At 46.8% G+C, this 20,570-nt stretch overlaps 1 protein-coding gene across 3 annotated transcripts in view; it reads left to right on the top strand.

Moving 5' to 3' along the window:
- Positions 1 to 12,332: 12,332 nt before the first annotated feature.
- Positions 12,333 to 20,570, top strand: part of SYNPO2 (synaptopodin 2) — a 232,479-nt gene continuing 224,241 nt past the window's right edge. For all 3 annotated transcript variants that reach the window (XM_075616291.1, XM_075616281.1, XM_075616302.1), the window contains exon 1: positions 12,333 to 12,573. In XM_075616291.1, coding sequence (XP_075472406.1) covers positions 12,469 to 12,573 — 105 coding nt within the window. In that variant the 5' untranslated portion in view covers positions 12,333 to 12,468. The remainder of the gene's footprint in view (positions 12,574 to 20,570) is intronic.

Below are 20,570 nucleotides of genomic sequence, written 5' to 3'. Positions count from 1 at the left end.
CGCAGTTCAGCCAATGAGGGCGAACCACTCAAGTGACATCATGGGCACGCCTCCAACACGTCTACCCGTCGCATCTCCTCCAGATCCCCTGGCCACGGATTGCGCGCACATGATACTACGTGCTCCATCACACGCCTAGCATGGCCTCGGCCTTACAGAGGCAGCATGTTAGGGAATAAGTGCAGTAGATGTCAGTGCTTGGCCACAATTGTTGGTAAGAGTGACTGTGGGTGTGGGAGAGTAACCATGAGTCTGGGCTATTGAAATGCTCAAGCTACAGTAAGAGGTAAAAAAAATTTGGGTGCCTTAAACGTGGGGGAAAGGGTGCTTGGGGTATACTGAGTGGGAGAAAGTTCAACAGGTAAGGGGCATTGAGGGAAAAAAGTGTAAGGCAAGAGACAAGGAGCAGTAGAGGTGAAAGGGGTGAAAAGTAGACATTTATGGGTAGAGCGCAGGAGACGAGCAGGGACATAAAAGATCAAAGCTGATATGTAAAGAGGAGCAGATGAGTAAAGACCCTTGAAGGCAAGGAAGAGAACTTTGTAGGTGCTCTGAAATTTGATGGGAAGCCAGGAGGGGGATTTAAGGAGGAGATGAGCAGGGACTGTTCTCAATGGCAGATAAAGTCAAAATAAGAGGGTAAACTGGGCACACAAATAAATGTACTTGTAACTAAATCATAACAGAGTAGAAGTGATGCGGACATTTCATCAGAGCATTATGAGTGCATGTTTTACCATACCTATCTTCTTATATTAATAATTATATTGTGCTATGGGAGTTGTGCTATTTCTCCATCTTTATGCTTTGGGTTTCACTGTGCAGGTTTTTGGCTGGACCTCACGTTTGAGCAGCAGCGCACCTTAATCTGGGATTTTTTACTTTGGTTGATGTATCAGCATTGAATATTGGGTTCTATTTCTGCGATCATTTTTTCATTTTTTGGGGGGCAAATGAAAATGGTTCTGTATGTGAGAACCTACTACTCTGGCTATAAATCTAAGTGCTGTGTGTTCTGTAGATCTTCTTTCTTATTATTAGCTCCTCAAGATAATTGATGTTAGTTTTTTTATATATTCCTATTCTTTTTAGCAGAATATGTTTTTTACACTGATTTCTCTCTTTGTTTGATAAATTTGCACACTGATTTGGATATTCTGTATGATGTATTACCATGTGGGTTTTTGACAGCCCCATCTGCTTGTCAAACCCACAATACACAGCTTCCCGGTTGAAACAGAGGCCTTAACAGATTCATTAGTACCCAGCGCTCAGCTATGCAAACACACAAAGGCAGGACTTTTTTTTAATGGAGTTGGATTACAGTAATGTAACTCTGCATTGTAACTTTGAGTGTTTATAGATGTGCTATGTAAAAGGAACATAGATGATCTAGCCTATAAAACGTGCTTTTTCTTGTCGCTGTACTTTGCCAGATATGAGCTTTAATGTTAGCTATTTTGGTACTTGTGTTCTGTCCAGAAGCCCAAGACTGGTTACATATCTCAGTAGAGCCTGTTATCCTGGAGACTTAATGTTTCTCTGCCTGCAGAGGACGGTTCCAGGCAGAGTATTTCAATGATTAATGTTAGACTCTAAATACCAAAAACTAGGTTGTGATCTAGGAAAGGATGTGGCATTGCGGTGGGGAATTTAACTTTTGCTATATTTTTATTTTTTTAACCCCAGGAGATGTTTGTTCAGAATGATTGAGTAATCTGAGTATAACACAACATAACTCCCCTATTGTACCTATTGTACCTGTAACGGGTATTCCCCCACCCAATAGCATATAGTATGTGTGTGCGGGGAACTTAATGTTACCAGGTGTGGTGCTTTATCTGTTAGGCTCACAGGAGGCCTAAACCTCCGCCACGGGGAGCCTGGGGCACGTATAAATAATAGGAGTAACCTCGTACTCGGTGCAGCGCCTCCACCTGCGATGGCTCCCACCGGAGGGGGGGAGTGGTTCGTCGCAGGACAATATATATATATCACACACACAGCATGTAAAACAACCAATAACTTTACTGTAGCAACCGTACTTATTCATATATATCAACAGGTGTCCCTCTCTAGAGGAGACACTAACTATTGCGTCTCGCAGGACGCTACCCCCTTTCACCGGGTGATCCCACCCCGTGTCCTGTAACCCCACACAATATGTCCCTTCACCCTCAAGTGAGATAATTATGTGTGTGACTGCGCAGCCACTATGTCTCGTATGAATAGATGAATAGATGGTATAGTTGGTGCACTTGAAGATTACCTGCCGAGCACTCCAGTGCCCGGGCCTGCCAAGGAGCTTCGCAAAGGATCCTGATGACGAGTGAATACAGGAACTACCGTCCGGGGCGATCCCACCCGGATGGCTGCTGCAGCCGCAGCGGAGGTCTGAGCCTAAACCTCTGGAGGAACGTGCAGCGTCCGCTGTGTCCCTAACTGACTCTGGATAATAATAAGGGGCAGGGGCCCTAACCTGGGGCCAGTCCCTGAACAACACAACACTACTGGTGACTCAGGGCTATCTGGGGCCTAGGGGGCTGCTGGCCTAGTGCAGGGAGTCACTGACTCCTGCTCCTTACCTCCTTCCCCTAGCTGCTCCGGTCACCAACTGTCTAACGTGCTTAGAGCTCGCGAAATGTATCTAATCTCCCCTGCAAGGAGATGCTCCAGCCCTATTGGCTCCCTGGCGTCACGTGGGGTCCCCTAAGGCTCATGGGACTCGTAGTCCCTGCTTAGAGCCCTCTCCTGGTAGGCTAGTGTCTCGCGCGTGTCTTCTGCCTGTATGCCTCCCGTCGTCTGGGTCTTACCGTGCTTGCGCGAGGCAATGCGCAATGGCGGCGCCCTGCTTCGGGAACCACTGGGAGCCTCGCAACGCGATCGCGTCCCCGGCAACCGCCCGCACGCATTCCCAGCAACCGGCCGCAGTGAGTGCTCGGAGGGGGGGTCCGCAACGGAAGGGGTACCGGGTTACATCCTCCCCCTGGTGAAAACCCCAACGTCCTCGCTTGGGATACATACTCAAATAACTATATACAGCAGTTATATAATAAAAATGCATCTTAGCGAATATAACTTAGCACATTGCATCAACTTTAAACGATGTTACACAATTCTGTGAGCATCACAATCACAGATTGGATTTTGCTCCGAGACCACTGCTGAGCCTCATAATGGGGTGCCCCAATTCGATCATAGGTTACCCGATTTGGAGGGTACCTGACTCTTTGGCTCCTTCGGAGCTGTTCTTCTGCAACTCCCTCGGGGGAGTAATAAACATAGTCCTGAGGCTCAGCCTCTTCCCTTGAGGGGAGAAATGTCTCTGAACAGTCTCTGTTAGGCACAAAGCACGGGCTCTGTGGATCCAAAGGCTGGCCTGTTGGTGCCACCTTAGTAGGCATTGGCCTACGGGGCCCTTTACCCGTAGCTCCTCCGGGAGATGCCCCTTCTGTGGAGTAGTCCCTTTGAGAGGGTCCTTCCATAGGGTCTTCAGGAGTTTCAGAGTGGGTTTCGTTATTGACAGTCTCTTGACCCATCTCTGATAAGTCGGACTCACCGTTGAGCGGTGTGGCCAGTATTTCCGTTTCCTCATCTCCCACTTGTGGAATGGGGAGGAGGTGGTTACGGTGCCATACCTTTACCCGGCCTTCAGTGTCTTTGATGCGATAGACCGGGAGGCCAGTCATCTGAGATTCTATTTCATATACACCGTCTCTCCATCGATCGGCCAATTTGTGTTTTCCCGGGACTCACAGATTGCGAAGTAACACAGCGACTCCAGGACGATGTTCCCGATATTTGACCTTATGGTCGTATCGCCTTTTATTGTCAGCATTGAGCTTAGCTGTAGATTTCTCAGCCTGTTGGTAAGCCTGTTGCAAGCTGTCTTTGAGTCTTTGCACGTATTTGAAATGGGTAGCGTTGTGTATCCCATCTGTCGATATGCGAAGGCGTACATCTACCGGCAGTCTCGCCTCTCGTCCGAACATGAGGAAGTAGGGAGAGAATCCAGTTGACTCGTGTCGGGTACAGTTGTACGAGTGAACCAAGGCCTCTGCATGTCGACTCCATTCAGTCTTCTGAGCACCCTTTAGAGTTCCGAGCATGTTCAGTAAGGTTCGATTAAATCGTTCTGGCAACGCATCTCCTTCGGGATGATACAGGGTCGTTCGTGATTTCGAAATGTTCAGCATTTTGAGCAGTTCTCGGATCAACGTGCTCTCGAAGTCCCGACCTTGGTCTGAGTGAAGGCGGTTGGGAAGACCGTAGTGAACGAAGTACTTCTCCCATAATACTTTTGCCACTGTGATGGCTTTCTGGTCTTTCGTGGGGAAGACCTGGGCATACCGGGTGTAATGGTCCGTGATGACCAGCACATTGCATATTCCCCGGCTATCAGGTTCAATGCACAGAAAGTCCATACACACAAGATCCATGGGGCCAGAACTCTTCAGATGGCCCATGGGTGCTGCTCTGGTAGGCAGGGTCTTGCGTTGTATACACCGAGTACAACGGCGACAATGGCGTTCTACGGCCTCTCGCATCTTGGGCCAGAAAAAGCGGTCTCGGACCAACCCAAAGGTCTTCTCCACACTGAGATGTCCATGTTCATCACGTAGGGACTTTAACACAATGTATTGCAAGTTCTTAGGGAGGACTAGTTGTCGTCTATCCGGGTGGTTGTGGTATTGCACCACCCGATAGAGTAAGCAGTTGTCGATTTCGAATTTGTCCACTTCCCGCATGAGCGAGGCAAGTCGTTGGGAGCATGCTTCAGAAGGGCTGGATTCTTCTTTTCAATGGCTTGCCTAATGATACTAAAGACAGGATCTCGTATTTGGTAGTCTACCAGATCTTTTCACCGTAGCACTTTGTCATGAGTTATGTTCATCCCCTTCGGATCGCAGTACGCGGCTGGGACAGCCTGCGACTGGCATCCCAAGGAATCCGCAACCCGTAATTCTGAGAAGGCCACTTGATTGTTGATGATGGCTGCGGTGCTACACATAGCTCGCACACCTGATCCTGGAAGTTCTTCCCATTCCTCATCATCTTGAGTAGCACTTAGCCCTGGCCGTCGGGAGAGGGCGTCAGCCCCAACATTCAAGGGTCACGGCTTATACTTCAGGGAGAATCGGTAATTGTTCAGAGCTGCCAGCCATCTGTGTCCTGCTGCATCCAATTTGGCCGAGGTATTGATGTACATGAGGGGATTGTTATCCGTCCTTACCTCAAACGTAACACCGTAAAGGTAGTCGTGGAGCTTTTCGGTGATCGCCCACTTGAGAGCCAGGAACTCCAACTTGTGGACAGGGTATTTCTGTTCACTGGGTGTCAGACTGCGGCTGATGTAAGCTACAGGCCGAAGGCCCTCGGGGTGCTTCTGGTGCAGGACGGCACCCAGTCCATTGAGACTGGCATCCACATGCAGAACGTATGGTTGTTCGGGGTCAGCATACGCAAGCACCGGCGCTTCGGTCAGGCTTTTCTTCAACTTCAGGAAGTCCTGCTCACATTCAGGCGTCCATTTATCGCCAAACGGTTGACGGGCCGATGTGGCCTTCCTTCCTGTATCTTCGGGGTATATTTTCAACAGATTGTTCAGGGGTTTAGCTCGACTAGAGTACCCTTCCACGAAGCGACGGTAATACCCACAGAACCCCAGGAAGGATCGTAGTTCCGCGACATTCTCGGGGCGCGGCCAGCTCACGACCGCTTCTACTTTGGCTGGGTCGGTGGAGATTCCTTGAGCAGACACGATGTGTCCCACGTAGGTCACCGAGGTGTGACAAAACTGGCACTTGTCTAGGGACAATTTCAACCCTTCCTTCCCAAGACGGTCTATCACTTTAAGCAGCCGCTCTTCGTTCTCTTCCAGGGTCCTTCCGAAGACAATGATGTCGTCCAGGTAGACGAGACACTCCAGAGGATTCATGTCCCCGATAGTCTTCTCCATCAGTCTTTGGAAAGTAGCAGGGGCCCCACATATACCTTGGGGCATACGTGTAAATTGGTAGAACCCCAGTGGGCAGACGAAGGCTGTTTTCTCCTGATCTCTGCATTCATGGGTACCTGATAGTACACAGATCGTAGATCGAGCACGCTGAACCATTGGCTTCTGTTCAGAGCATTCAGAATCTCTTCAATGCGAGGAAGGTTGTACTGGTCCGGTATCGTACGGTTGTTCAAGGTTCGATAGTCGACACACAGGTGTACGGATCCATTCTTCTTCCTTACCACCACTATGGGAGAGGCGTAAGAACTCCGAAACTCCGTCAATATCTCAGCGGTCTCTATTTCTTGCAAGACGTTCCTTACATCGTCCACATCTCTAGGGGCGATGCGACGAGAGCGTTCACGGAACAGAGTGGCATCACTCAGTCTAATGGCATGTTGAGCGCTGCGACTGCACCCCACACCCATCTCACTCGTGGAGAACACCGTTCGTCGTTTATTCAACTGGGTCGTCAGCCGCTCTTTCCACTCAGTGGACAACGTTGACTCACCGAAGTTGAAGTCCAAATCGACTAACCGCTCATCCACTGCAACAGCGTTCACCTGGGGAGTGGTTTCCACAGGGCTGACCGGATATATGCAACCCAGACTCTCTCCGGCATCAAGTTCCATCGGGAATGGGGAAATGTTCTGTACATATACGTAAGTTCGTAGAGGGATCTTAGTCGTCCACTCCCTCACTTCGGGTAGTACCCTATACCCTCTTCTTCCTCAGGGGTACTCTCCAGAGAGAAGAGCTGATCGTTCTCATCTCGCTCGGGATAACAGCACCAGACGGCCATTCGTTGCACTCCCCCTGGTAATATGGTCGTCAGTCCGCGTTGACGATTGTAGAGATCCCAGTGACGCTACAAGGAATATACCCGGTTGCACTCCTCTCGTAGGACGGGGTCTAGGAGCGAATTGGCCAGCGGCAAATCATTGGTCTCTTTCAGGTATGCTCTGATTACAGCTTGTACTATATCAGTATTGATTCCCAAGATGATCGGATACTTGCACTGGTCTTGGGGCTCCGGGCATACCATTGCCGCTACATGCATGGGGTGTCTCTTGCCGGTGTTCAGTTGGAGTATTTCCAGTTGAACCCTCACAATCCCATCAATGGGGTAGTCTTCATTACTTAACCCCCTAACCTTCATGTGTTCGGCCGACCTCAGGGGGCAGTGTCTAAGGTGCTGGTCATAGAACTTGCGGTATATAATGGTCACTTGGGATCCAGTGTCCAGTAGGGCAGATGCATAGATCCCTTCCAGGACAACAGGCACGATGGCCGAGGGGCCTACTTGACTGTAAGCTTCCCTCGGTAAGGCGTCATCACTGGGACCGGAGTCAGGAGGGGCCTCTTCAGGTCCAGTAGGGGTTTCTGGGTCAGACTCTGCCATTTGTACGCGGCAAACCATTGACCAGGCTGCATTTCCTCTATCGGGAGGTTTTTCCTCCGGAGGATCCTCCCTCTCCGGGCAATGGCTGGAGAAATGGCCCTTCTTCCTGCAGTTATAGCAAACTACTTCGCGGCGTTCAGGACGACCCTTGTACGTAGAAGCTGATCTCTCGGAGGTACGGCCCTTCCCGGCAGGCGATTTGTGAGCCACCTCCTCCCTCTGGTTGGAAGATTTCTTGCCCTTTGGGGCGGGGGGAGCAGAGGTGTCACCCTTGATGATATCCTTGGTTTTTTTTGATTCATGAAAATGTAGCTGCACCTCGTGTCTTCTGATGTGACGCAACAATTCCATGTAACTGGGTGGTACAGCAGCGATCGGGGCGGCCCGCATCATTATAGCTATGTTGTGATCAGGCAGTGACCCCTTTAGTAGCTGTTTGAATCGGTACCGGTCCACTTCGGCGACTGAAATTATGTTTTTGGACAGGAGGATCCCCAGTGACAGCTGTAGTTTGCGGACGAAGGCAGACAAATCCTGTCCTTCTTTTTGGCGAAGAACTGGGCCATCAGCTCATCCTCGTCGTCTTCTCGGGTATAGGACTGAGTGAGCATTTCCACCAGTTCCTGTGCCGTAACTTCTCCTTCCACTTCACGATGCGTCCGTACCAGCTGGGAGGCTGGGGCTCGGAGGCACTCAACCAGCCTCTGCCTTTTGCTGGCTTCGGAGCACGACCACTCCGCTATTGCTTGGAGAGTATGGTCCTTCCATGTCTCGATCCCTTCTTCTCCTGAAGGCGTCGGCAGAATCCCAGAAAAGGCCTTTAGTTTCCTGTAGTTCTGTGCTTGGGTCGAGATGGTTACAGCCTCTACTAGTTGGGAGGCTATCACATTCAAGGAAAGATTTCCACTAAGGGGGTGACTACTGGTTCCAGCTCCTACGCTAGGCATGGTTGGGAGGCCGCCTGGCCGTTTATCAGGAGTAAGCAAGGTGGGTGGACTTCCCGCCCAGCTGCTGACTCCCCCGAAGCCGCTCGGGGTGAAGGAGACCTTGGGGGGATTTAACCCGTGAGGTGTACTGGTCACCCGGGGAGTCGTGTTTGGTGCAGCACTGGCGGACGGTTCTTCAGGAGCCTGCGGGTCAGGATGTATCATGAGACAGTCCTCTGTGGAGGGTTCTGGTAGGTTTAATACATGGGGAACAGTTTCTGAGCATATGTCACATTCAGTGGCCATGAGGTAGGTGGTCCCCCGGCCGTCAATATCAAGTTTAAAATCTACTATCCGGGCAGTGGTCAGTCCCGGACAATTTTGTACTTGTGTGCGTACTGTGTAGTAGTCCGTATCATTGGATACTTCCGCCACTGCAACCACGCGCCTTGGGGACACGCGGCGTGCTAAGGCCCAGTCGATTACGTCTTGCTTTGATGGCACGGACATGATGGTTTTCAATTTGGACAATTTGATAAGGAATAGGGCACCCCAGGTAGAATCTCAGCACCGCCTCCAAATGTAACGGGTATTCCCCCACCCAATAGCATATAGTATGTGTGTGCGGGGAACTTAATGTTACAAGGTGTGGTGCTTTACCTGTTCACAGGAGGCCTAAACCTCCGCCATGGGGAGCCTGGGGCACGTATAAATAATAGGAGTAACCTCGTACTCGGTGCAGCTCCTCCACCTGCGATGACTCCCACCGGAGGAGGGAGTGGTTCGTCGCAGGACAATATATATATCACACAAACAGCATGTAAAACAACCAATAACTTTACTGTAGCAACCGTACTTATTCATATATATCAACAGGTGTCCCTCTCTAGAGGAGACACTAACTACTGCGTCTCGCAGGACACTACCCCCTTTCACCGGGTGATCCCACCCCGTGTCCAGTAACCCCACACAATATGTCCCTTCACCCTCAAGTGAGATAATTATGTGTGTGACTGCGCAGCCACTATGTCTCGTATGAATAGATGAATAGATGGTATAGTTGGTGCACTTGAAGATTACCTGCCGAGCACTCCAGTGCCCGGGCCTGCCAAGGAGCTTCGCAAAGGATCCTGATGACGAGTGAATACAGGAACTACCGTCCGGGGCGATCCCACCCGGATGGCTGCTGCAGCCGCCGCGGAGGTCTGAGCCCAAACCTCTGGATGGAAGCGCAGCGTCCGCTGTGTCCCTAACTGACTCTGGATAATAATAAGGGGCAGGGTCCCTAATCTGGGGCCTGTCCCTGAACAACACAACACTACTGGTGACTCAGGACTATCTGGGGCCTAGGAGGCTGCTGGCCTAGTGCAGGGAGTCACTGACTCCTGCACCCTACCTCCTTCCCCAAGCTGCTCCGGTCACCAACTGCCTAACGTGCTTAGAGCCCGCGAAATGTATCTAATCTCCCCTGCAAGGAGATGCTCCAGCCCTATTGGCTCCCTGGCATCACGTGGGGTCCCCTAAAGCTCATGGGACTCGTAGTCCCTGCTTAGAGCCCTCTCCTGGTAGGCTAGTGTCTCGCGCGCGTCTTCTGCGCCTGTGCGAGCTGCCTGTATGCCTCCCGTCCTCTGGGTCTTACCGCGCATGCGCGAGGCAATGCGCAATGGCGACGCCCTGCTTCGGGAACCGCTGGGAGCCTCGCAACGCGATCGCGTCCCCGGCAACCGCCCGCATGCATTCCCAGCAACCGGCCGCAGTGAGTGCTCGGAGGGGGGGTCCGCAACAGAAGGGGAACCGGGTTACATAACTGTATGTTATAATGTCATATAATTGTTATCTCTCGCACATCGATTACTGTATACTATGCTGCAGAATATGTTAGGGCCTTATAAAAAAGTGATAATATTCATTAATCAGAATGTATTCCCTAACTCTTTTAAAGTATTCATTTATTCCAATTACTTTACACAATATGAATGATCTAAGTGTGGGAAATAAACATGTATTTTCCTTGCTGCTAGGCAGGCCTGCCGTGCATTAACAGAAAAGGAGCTACGTGTGTCCTGGTAAATCCTGAAACTTACTGTAAAGTTAACTAGAGGCTGAAAATGTTCATCTATTCCAACTGCAAAACGGGGGCAAAATATGTGGGAAAGAAGTGCACTAGATTTATTAAGGTAAAGAAGCAAAAACTATTGTTCTGTGTAGGACTCCTTTGCTCCCATTACAGCTGCAGTTCAGACAATATCCTGCATGTGTGTTTTTTTTTAATAAATCAGTTCTGTAGTAAGAAAAAATACATTTAGCATTTTCTGTTTTTAAAAAACAACTTTGAAAGACCAATTTTTTTTGTATTCTATTTTAACAGCCATTTGCTAAGGCACTGCCCCTTCCTGTCCTGTCACAAGCCCTGGCACACCCCTTTGTCAGCCCTGCCCTCCCTCTAGCACATGTCAGTGCAGGATTGCTCATGAATATTCATGAGCTTCCACTGAGAGACAGAAGCAGAAGAAAAACATATCCCTTCTCTAATTATGTCACCAAATTTTGCCAATCAATACATGGAGAACGAATTGACCTGCAGCTATACAGTTCTTTAGGTAACTAGAGATTGCCCACATAAAACTATTGAAGTAAAAAAAATAATTAAAAAAAAGAAAAGACAACTGCAGCTTTAATGTGGTGTTTACACCCTCTGGGAAAGGGTTTGTCAGAGATTCATAACTCTGCATTTCCAAAGTTGTCATGTTTTAGGGAGTGCCACAATGCACTTAATTTGAAAATCATTTTCTATGTTTTCTTAATTGGAAACAAGCCACGTACTATATAAACTTTCTATCTTTAGTGGGGCCAGTGCAGTCTGCGAGCAAACAGTAACTCAATCCACTCTCAATATTGTTTAAACTGAATTAAGAGTGTTAATGCTCAAATACTCAATACACACTAAGGCTGCGTCCATAGACACACTCGCCCATGCGGAGGCGCGCGGAGGTGCGCGGAGGCTGATGGCCATGGTACCCGCGCTGTCCGTGGGCGTGTCTAGGGGGCGGGCCAGTGACGTCACGGAGCTGGTTCGCCCTCATTTTGCGAAACGCTCACGTGACCGGCCCGTCGCGCCAAGTAATCAGTTTTAACTGATTTCTTGCACAACACGCCCGCTCCCGCTTCCACGCTCACGCGCTCGCACGCCGTACAGATGCAATCACTGCCTTTAGGCATTCTGACCGCTCAGCATGCGGACGCGTCCCAGCGGTGGTCCATACCATGGACGCAGCCTAATGCTCTACTCGTGCAGAATTTATTTTTTTTAGTTGACAGGTAACCGTTCTAAGCATGCTGTGTGCCAAAGGCACCAAGGGCCATATTTACTAAGCATTCTTGTTTTGAATGGTCTGTAAGGTGTCTTCTGCTAGCGCCGGTGATGTGTCTTGTGGCAGAAGACTGCTTAGTAAAAATGGCCCAAATGAGAATTTGATTTAGAACGAAGACTATTTTTTTTATAAACACCTGTTCGGCTGTTTTTTGTGTGTTTTTCATCCTCAGAATGTACCTCTCCGAATTTGACCACATGCCTTGAAAATGCTGTCACCAAAATTGTAAACTTTCCGCCCAAACCTATTTCTCAGTCCAAAAATACAACCATTTGAAACTGGTAGAGGAATAGTGCTCAGTAATATCTGCAAATGTATTAATATTGAATTATTATATCATCTGTTCGTGGAAAAGATTTTGCTTGTGGCTATTACAGTATCTTTTCATTTTTGTAATCTACCCTTTTTTAATACAAGAAAATAACCTATGCAGTTTGTTTTAGTTAGTGATTTTTATAAAGCACTTGGGATCAAGTACTGTACTGTACATATAATTCCCTAGAGTGACTGTGTTACTTTCTCTGGGGTGGGCTGGGCCAGTACATGTGATGTAATGACGATGCAGTGGGCTGATCCCTGGAGCTCTGTGTATGCTGTTGCATTCTTGTGAATGACCACATTTCAAATTGCAATAGGCATCCTAGAGGTGCAGTGTCTTCCCAGGCAGCCTGGTTATCTCCGTCTGCCAGAGGCACTGTTTAAGTTTCATTTAGGAAAACTTTCCATCACCATCAGAGAAAGGAGCGTAACCTCAACATACAAGCAAGTAACATGGGTACAGGGGATTTTATCTGCATAACAATGAGTGGAGGAGCACCCTGGGGCTTCAGGCTGCAAGGTGGCAAGGAGCTTGAGGAACCCCTGCATGTTTCAAAGGTAAGAGGATACAACGCTTGTTCTGGCTTTGTACAGTATGATGCATAGTGCCATACATGCATTAGTGTCTGCAGCAAAGCAATGGCAAGGTACCTGCTTTATCATGAGCTGTATTACTTGTCGTTATTGGGATGATTATTGGTGTAATAGCACCACAGTGTTAAATACATGTCATTTATGGTGGTTATAAGTGCACTGCAAACTAGATCGTTTGCTTCCACTTGTACTGTGGAAAGGGCAATGTGCATTATAGTAATAGGTAGAGTAAAATACACCTGATGTTTGTCACTCCTGGAACATATAGGGTATAGGGGTGCTAGACAGTCCCCTGAAAAGCACTTTTTAAATCTCTTAGCTTGTCGTTTTTATCAAATGTAAGGAACTCACTAATTCCCTTTCTGGCATGTGACGTGGTTATTTGCCAGCAGGATTTGTCCCACTTGAGACCTGATATCACGGTCTTCCTTTTATACTGTACTGTAGTTTCTGTTGTAAATGAAGAATTGGATACATCTCATTCTGCATGTCATGTACCTCCTGTCTTAGCTGCTATTGTTCCATGTAACTTCTCCCTAAACTGCAAGTTGACATGGGCAGGCTAAAATAACAACACCATCATTTTATACTGGCACTAAAGATGCATTTTCCAAATGTTACTGCATGCAGACCTTTCACGGTTAAATACAGCATGTTTACATTGAGAAGATGCGTGTGCTAATAGTTTAATGGTATTTATGCAGTCATGTCATTGCAATAAACGAAGATTCACTTTCGTATGGCTCTAGCACACTCCGGGGCTATATATCCAGCTACACACAGAAATGACTTTGTGTGGGTCATGTTAATGTGTGTAGGAACCACATGCATTTAAATGAGATCTATAACAGGGTCCGCAAACGGTGGCACAATTATCAGTGACGGTACTCAATTCGTGGAGTTATTGTGAGAGAAGAAACAGAGGCAAATGCAGAACAAACAATATTCACAGTAAATGTACTTTTCTATTACAAATATAAACCAAAACATAAAAGGAAAAGCAGATTTTAACATAATATCATTATATGTGTAGATGCTATGAAACCAGTAGCGGTGGTACAGAGAGTTGTGATATTTTGCCATCGAACAGTAGTACAGAACAACATGAGATATCCATCATTATTGTAACATGACATCTGTTACAGCAATGTGTTTGATACACACAAGCATACGAAACTCTAAAATGACACAGATAACTTTAGAAGTTGCGGGACCACTTGTGCCTGAATTCACTACACCTCTGAGTTTCAGGAACGGTGCCAGACTTAGTTGTGAAGTTCTTATTATGAATTGCGCAAAACATAACAAGTGTCCGGCAACAGCACTGAAAATATGACAAAAATATGATTTTTTTTTTGTTATTTGGGAATGAAACAAAGATACAATGAATGAAGAAAAAAAGAAAGTTAGAAAGTATTAGTCGTTGTTAGTATTAGTTGTTTGTTGATGCCAAACATTCTTTTTATTTCTAATAAGCTTCTCTCAAAGATCCCGTGTAGCTCTCGGTGATGGTAGAATCCTGCCACCTAGTGAGGCTGTCATGTAGCTATTAATGTATGCAGGCAGACAGCATTTATTGCACTAATATTGAATACAGCTTCTTTTTGTGTATTTTACTTGCAAGTTCTCCAGGAAAGGGTGCTGCTTGTTGCAGAATGTATCGCGGGCTTCAGGATATTTAGCGCAATCTCCAGGGTGCACAATGAGGGTTGATCTAGGGCAGGGGTGGGCAACTCTTGTCCTCCAGGGCCACCAACAGGTGAGGTTATCAGGATATCCCTGCTCAATCAGTGAATATCCTGAAAACCTGACCTTGTTGTGACCCTGGAGGACAGGAGTTTGCCCACCCCTGATCTAGAGCAAAATAAATGCACCTGATTTATCAAAGGGAAAGATCTCTTTGCTGCCTTGATAAAGCGCTACGGGGCGAAACGCGTAGGTGGGGAGATACCTCTGTTTTTTATACATGACGTAATAAATAGCTTTATGGGAACGCGCTTGTGTGTTTTTTCTGGTTGTTCCGCTGGTAGTGCTCTGTTTTTCTCCATTTTTCTTTCTACACATCACTTTGGCCCAGATCTGCAACGCTCTGCTATATTACTTAATGGGGAGCTAACCTAATGGGACGTCACATTAAACGTAATGTGCATCTTCAAACTAGGCCAGCCAGAGCTGCTACGAAGGTAAGTATCTCGGGAAGCAGGGGGTCCCTGGTGCTGAAATTAACGGGGTTCAGCTCCGAAGACCCCCTGCTTCAAATCTATTAAAAAAAAAAAAAACCCTGTCGCTTGGACTGCTCTTTTAATGTCACGTTATTCCTAAACTTGGTGTTACTCCCATCCAGACACAGGGCTTTTGCAATGTATGAATGTCTGTATCGCCACAGTTAGGCGACATTTAAAAGGCGTAGCGTTATTTCCCGGCATATTTCCCTCTCCTCTCTCTCTCCCCATCAGCAGCTGTCCTATGTCAGGGTCTGGATTGAAGTAACGCCAATACTGGTATAACATCCCAATTCTGAAAGAAAGCGCAACATTATGCTACAATCACGTGACGTTTAGCCTGTGTTAGTGACGTGGCGGGACGTTGTTCTTGCATATAATTAGCTTTGAGGATGCCAAGTTAAGTAAGGGAACATCATATTGGTAGCTCTCAGTGTGGTACCGCCGGATCAGTGCTATTGCACTTTATAGAATAGGGCCTGTAAGCCGGGATTCATCAAGTCACCATGCAAGATATTGCACCCCGATCTGGCGGCAACTGGCAGTGATTTGAATGGCAGTCACTCCCGGATTGGGGTGCGATATCCCGCATTGTGGCATGGTGATTCCCAGCCATAAGGGGGATTGATCCTGTAAGGGGTATTGGAGCCCAATCCTCTTTTAAATGCCATTCAAGTCAATGGATGTTAAAGCAGGATCGTGCTCTGATACCACTAAAATATATATGAATAGCACCCCTATGTGGTAATCAGAGGTAAATCTATATCAATAACACAGGACTGTGCTGTCAATTCACTGGAGTCTGCCCCAAATGGCAAAGTAATTACTGCATCACCAAAATCCAGTCTTCACTGAGATAAACAGATATGTCATTCTATAATATGCATTACTGGTATTATCAAACGTTGTTAGTATCGTACTTTGCTCAGAATGTGAAGTATTTACAAAACAAGGGTATATTATTTCACTTTTTCATACTTTATTCACTTCAGGACGTGTTTGGATAATAAGCACCTTTTTTATGTAATTTTTGATGACAAAAAAGGATATTTACCAGAGCCACCGTAGATACTATTCAAGTTCATTGTATACTGATTGCCATGGAATCTGTCAATTCTGACAAAGAGACCATTGTTTAAACTTTGTTCTATGTCTTTTGACACAAGACTCACTTAAAGTGAAGCACTACCTTTTTCCCACTTATCGATGCATGTACTGTACTGCAATCGTCATATACGTGTATAACTGATGTAAATAACGCATTTGATACAGGCTCTATAGTCTCTGCGCTTGCGCACAGCTTCGGTACAGGTAGGGAGACGGTATTGCTGTTCAGGACGTGCTGACAGGCGCACGCGCGAGCTGCTGTTTGCCCATTGGGCGATATGTCCTTACTCGCGAGTGTACTTAAAGTGAGGGTATGCCTGTATAGAGATCCCGGACTAGCTCACTCTAGCAATCCAGTTTTATTGTGGTCGTTACTTGAGCAGTTCCATGTTAGACCAAAGTGAGCACACGGTGGCGACAGGTTTAATGGGTGGGCGACTGATACCTTTAACATAAAATCAGTGAAATATTTGATTTGATGCTGGACTGCTTGCAACACTAAAGTTCCAGGGACACCGCACCACTACATAGAAAGAGGTGATCTGCGAGCCTGTGATGATGTGCCCAGCTGCCCTCATTGAAGCTGTTTGCTTTTCATGATGATGACGTCATATTTTCCCAGCCCTCTTGCCATTCCTCACCTGGTAGCACTTAGATAGGTAAGTGTAAGGGGTATTTAAGGGTTTTTAGCATTGTTTAGTATCAGCTCTCACCTTGACAAAGGCTGCCTGTGTGCAGCCGAAACGTTGGATTTATGCTGGATTACATTTTCTACTTTGTGATAAGACTGTGTGCCTGGACTATTCTCTTTACATCGCACCACTGCCACATGATCAATTGTGTAGCGATTACATGGTGGGAACCCCCCCCGGTCAGGAATGGAAGTGAAACATGTGATCACCCCTGGGAATCAGCAAAATGATGTACTGTAGCATGCTTCCCTTGTGACCTTGAGCAACTATCGTAAGAGCCATTGTACATTGAAATCGCTTTTGAAATGTGACAAGTTTGCATTGACCGCTTGGCTATAAATGAGAAGGCCACTTACAGTAAGTAGATAAATAAAAAGCCTTCTCCAACTGTGGCATAAGCTTTTCTTCTTGCATAGATGAGTGTAGGTGTTCCCTCAGAATCAGTGCAATTCAAACAAAAATAGTCCCCTGATAGTATAGGGGATTTCCGTCTGCTGCTCTCCTCCCCGGTTCCCGCCCCCCTGCTTCCTTGTCTTCAGCGTCACTTGACACCGCGTCGCCGATGACAAGGTAGGAGAATTTGCAGAGGCCGCACGGGATCCCCCGGCATGTAATTTAAATGACGTGGGGAATAGCGCGGGGCCTCTGCAACCACCTGCGTCCCCCCATGAAAAATCTTGCGCCCCCCCTGGGTTAAACCACCAAGGGAAATACATTTTTTAACAGCTGGATGCGCTTTTTCTGAATATGCAATGAATTAAAAAAAAAAAAAACATGTCCTTTATGAAACTCCTTTGCCTGTATTCTGTATGCAGAACTGTGTGGTGCACTATAATCTGTCTGCATTGAAAATGTTAGAAATGTTTACAACGGCCTCTTTTTTCTTTCTAATAATGTACTCCGGGTATGTTTCAGTTGCTGACTTCAAAGTTTAACAGCTTGCCTGGGACTAATATTTATACATTCCTTTCATATTGTCAAATTGTTATGAAGAAGAATAAGCTCCAGTGTACACACACCATACTGCGTAGTGCAGCCTATGGCAGGGAACCTGCTCTAACTCACATAGAAGTCGATGTGGATGAGCTCTGCTGATTTTTCACAGATTGTCTTTGCCAACCTACACTGCTTGTATTGTGGAATAATAAAAGAGGAATGCTTATTTTCTAGACATATGGTACTGTAGTGTGCATGTTGTAGCGCTGATTGGTGGCATTGCATGGCTAATACTTGGGGTTTCTGAACTCTCTTTGTAGGGATAATCTGCTAATCACATACTGTATTTACAAATAGGATAAGTGCAAACTAGTGCTTGGTAACTCATTGCTTATATCTAACATTTGGTCTATCTGGGGTGTTCCCTGGAGAGGGTTCAGAAATACAGGACTAAAGCTGCGCTTGTAGTGCTGGCGACGGCGACGCTGACGTCACGCTGCGGTCGCTGGAAAAATCAAATTGAAGTGACTTCCAGCGTTTGCGACCAATCCCTCGCGTGTGCTTACTGTAGGCGCGACGTCGCCGGCACTATAAGCGCAGCCTAAATGTTGTTTTGAGAGACAAACTTTTCATACTACGCCAGCTTTATTCAAAGAGGCAATCCAAGCCTTTGATTCCCTTTATTGAAAACGAATTACCGTACAAAGATCGTGCACTGCTGTGGGCTAAATCCTACGATACAAATCAAAGGATGCTCAGTATGCTACAAATCATTCATTCAAAGAGTCGAATTAACAAAATGTAGTAAGTACAATCTAATACTACAGAACTGATTTGATAAAAACAAAAAGGACATGTAGGATATTGCATGGATTGCTCCTTTAACCCCTTCGCTGCCAGAGAGAGGGGCAGCACATTGCAGAGCAGAGCATTGGCTGGCGGCTCTGGCAGCGATTGGATTGTTCACCATATAACCAACCAAAGCACTGTTTCTGTGCTACGTTTGTCTGAAAACACCGGACTTTTCAAGGTGCTACAGACATGCAGGAACTTGACATTTTGTCAATCTGAGCCTGTTCTGTTTCAAAACACCAATGAGTAACCAGGAACCAGCAAACACTATGATTAAAAGCAGGCACATGCTCTTGGGAACGTCATTTAAAGCAGAAACCCCCACCGTTTCTTCATTCAAAAGTAACCTCTATTTTGTGATGTTCTCTTGAAAAACATTTTTCGGTTTTATACAGTGATTCTTATCTTTTATGTTTCTTCTGTTGCTATATACAGTATAAAGTTCTACTTTGCATTCTAAATATAAATGAGGATCTTTTAAGTGTGTTTCTGATTTATCCTTAAACTTTCCCTGTCTGGAAACCCCCGTCCCAGGCCCAGATACACAAAGCTCCGTTAACGCAGGACTGATCAAGATCAGTAACGATCGTTATGTTCCCTGAGGAAAACCGCTAATCCACAAAGCTAAATATATGCAAAAACAACGGCTGTTAGTGATCTCATTAGCACGGGCTTAACGCCATGTGAAGGTAGCACTGCCTTGTGTTAGCCTATCTTACCTAAAGGTGGCAAAGAAGGGTAGGTAGCCGTGTTGGTCCTGTTTTTCATGTGGTAAAATATCAAAGGAGATAGAATGTGATAGATTTTACTGGGTCATTTAGTTGATTTGTTACAAACTTTCGTACCTCTCAGGGTTCTTAATCGGGTATATACCATGCTATATGATATATGAAGAATCCTGAGAGATTTGGAAGCTTGTAACATACGGGTATCAAGTACTTGTTGATCCAATAAAACATATCACTCTTCCTACTCATTCTACCGTCTTTGTTATTTTACCTAAAGGTGGCGTTGGCTCCCTCCTGACCCTGAAATATGGGTTTTGCTGGAGAGAGAGAGAGTAGAATATATTAGGGTCTGGAGGAAGCTAAAGCCACCTATTGGTAAGACCTAAGTAATGTATTGTTACATCCCTGTTCGTAGCTCTGTGGATTGGCGTTACAGGGAACACAATTTTTGGATATCATTAGCACTAACGTCCGTTACAGTAACACAATGGCCCGATACGGCTTAGAACAGCACGTAACACTGCGGTAGGGAGCTTTCAAAATAGCTGTTGCAAATTACGTCCCTTTGTGGATCTGGGCCCCAGAGTTCTCTGTGGGTGTCTCATAGTATAATCATCTAGGGCTGGACTGGTCAACATTTTTTTCAGACGTGCCAATAAATGGACACAAATGTTTTGACAGGCCACTGTCCTACTGCTCCCCCCCCCCCCATCTCCTCTCTTACTCAATTCCCCCCCCCTCCTCTTACTCAATTCCTCTCTCCTTTCATACTCAATTCCTCCGCCTCCTCTCACACTCAATCCCCTGTTCCTCCTCGCACTCAACTCCTCCCCCCCTTCTCACTTAATTCCCTACGAATGTTACTTTAGTGGAAGGCCTCCGGTTACAAGGTTGAGGGGAACTGAGGCCCCGCGGGCGAATGCAGAAATTGAGCCCGACTTCTGGACACAACGTCCGGGGCCGACTGGCGGCATCTGGGGATAGGGAGGGAGAGGCGTGAGAGTTCCCCGCTTCTGTGGAGAGCAGAGGCCCCACAGTGCACAGAGTCCCAGGCAGTCAGAGGAGGAACCGGTGGAGCTCCCGCCCCTAGGAGCGGCTGATCTCCGAGTATCATCACAAGGGCTATTCCAAAGGCTGTGGGTTGGCCACCCCTGATCTAGATCAATACAGAATATTTAAAGCGGTGTTCTGTGGTGTTTTTGTAACGTAAAGTGCCGGAACCCTAAGCATACAAAAAAGAATTATGTCTAAAGTACAATATGATCCATATCTGAGCACGATTCCTAATGTCATTATCACAATATGGAGTTTATTTGTTGTGTTCTCTTAAAGCAAGATGATTTCTGTTCCCCACAAAAATAACCCTGTTCTGTCCACATACTTTTAATAGGGATTTGACTTTGCCACATCCCCACCCCCACCCC

This window comes from Ascaphus truei, chromosome 1 (assembly GCF_040206685.1).
Source record: "Ascaphus truei isolate aAscTru1 chromosome 1, aAscTru1.hap1, whole genome shotgun sequence".
NCBI classification, from domain to species: domain Eukaryota; kingdom Metazoa; phylum Chordata; class Amphibia; order Anura; family Ascaphidae; genus Ascaphus; species Ascaphus truei.
The sequence above is the reverse complement of the archived record's forward strand: the minus strand, read 5'-3'. Positions and strand labels throughout refer to the sequence as shown.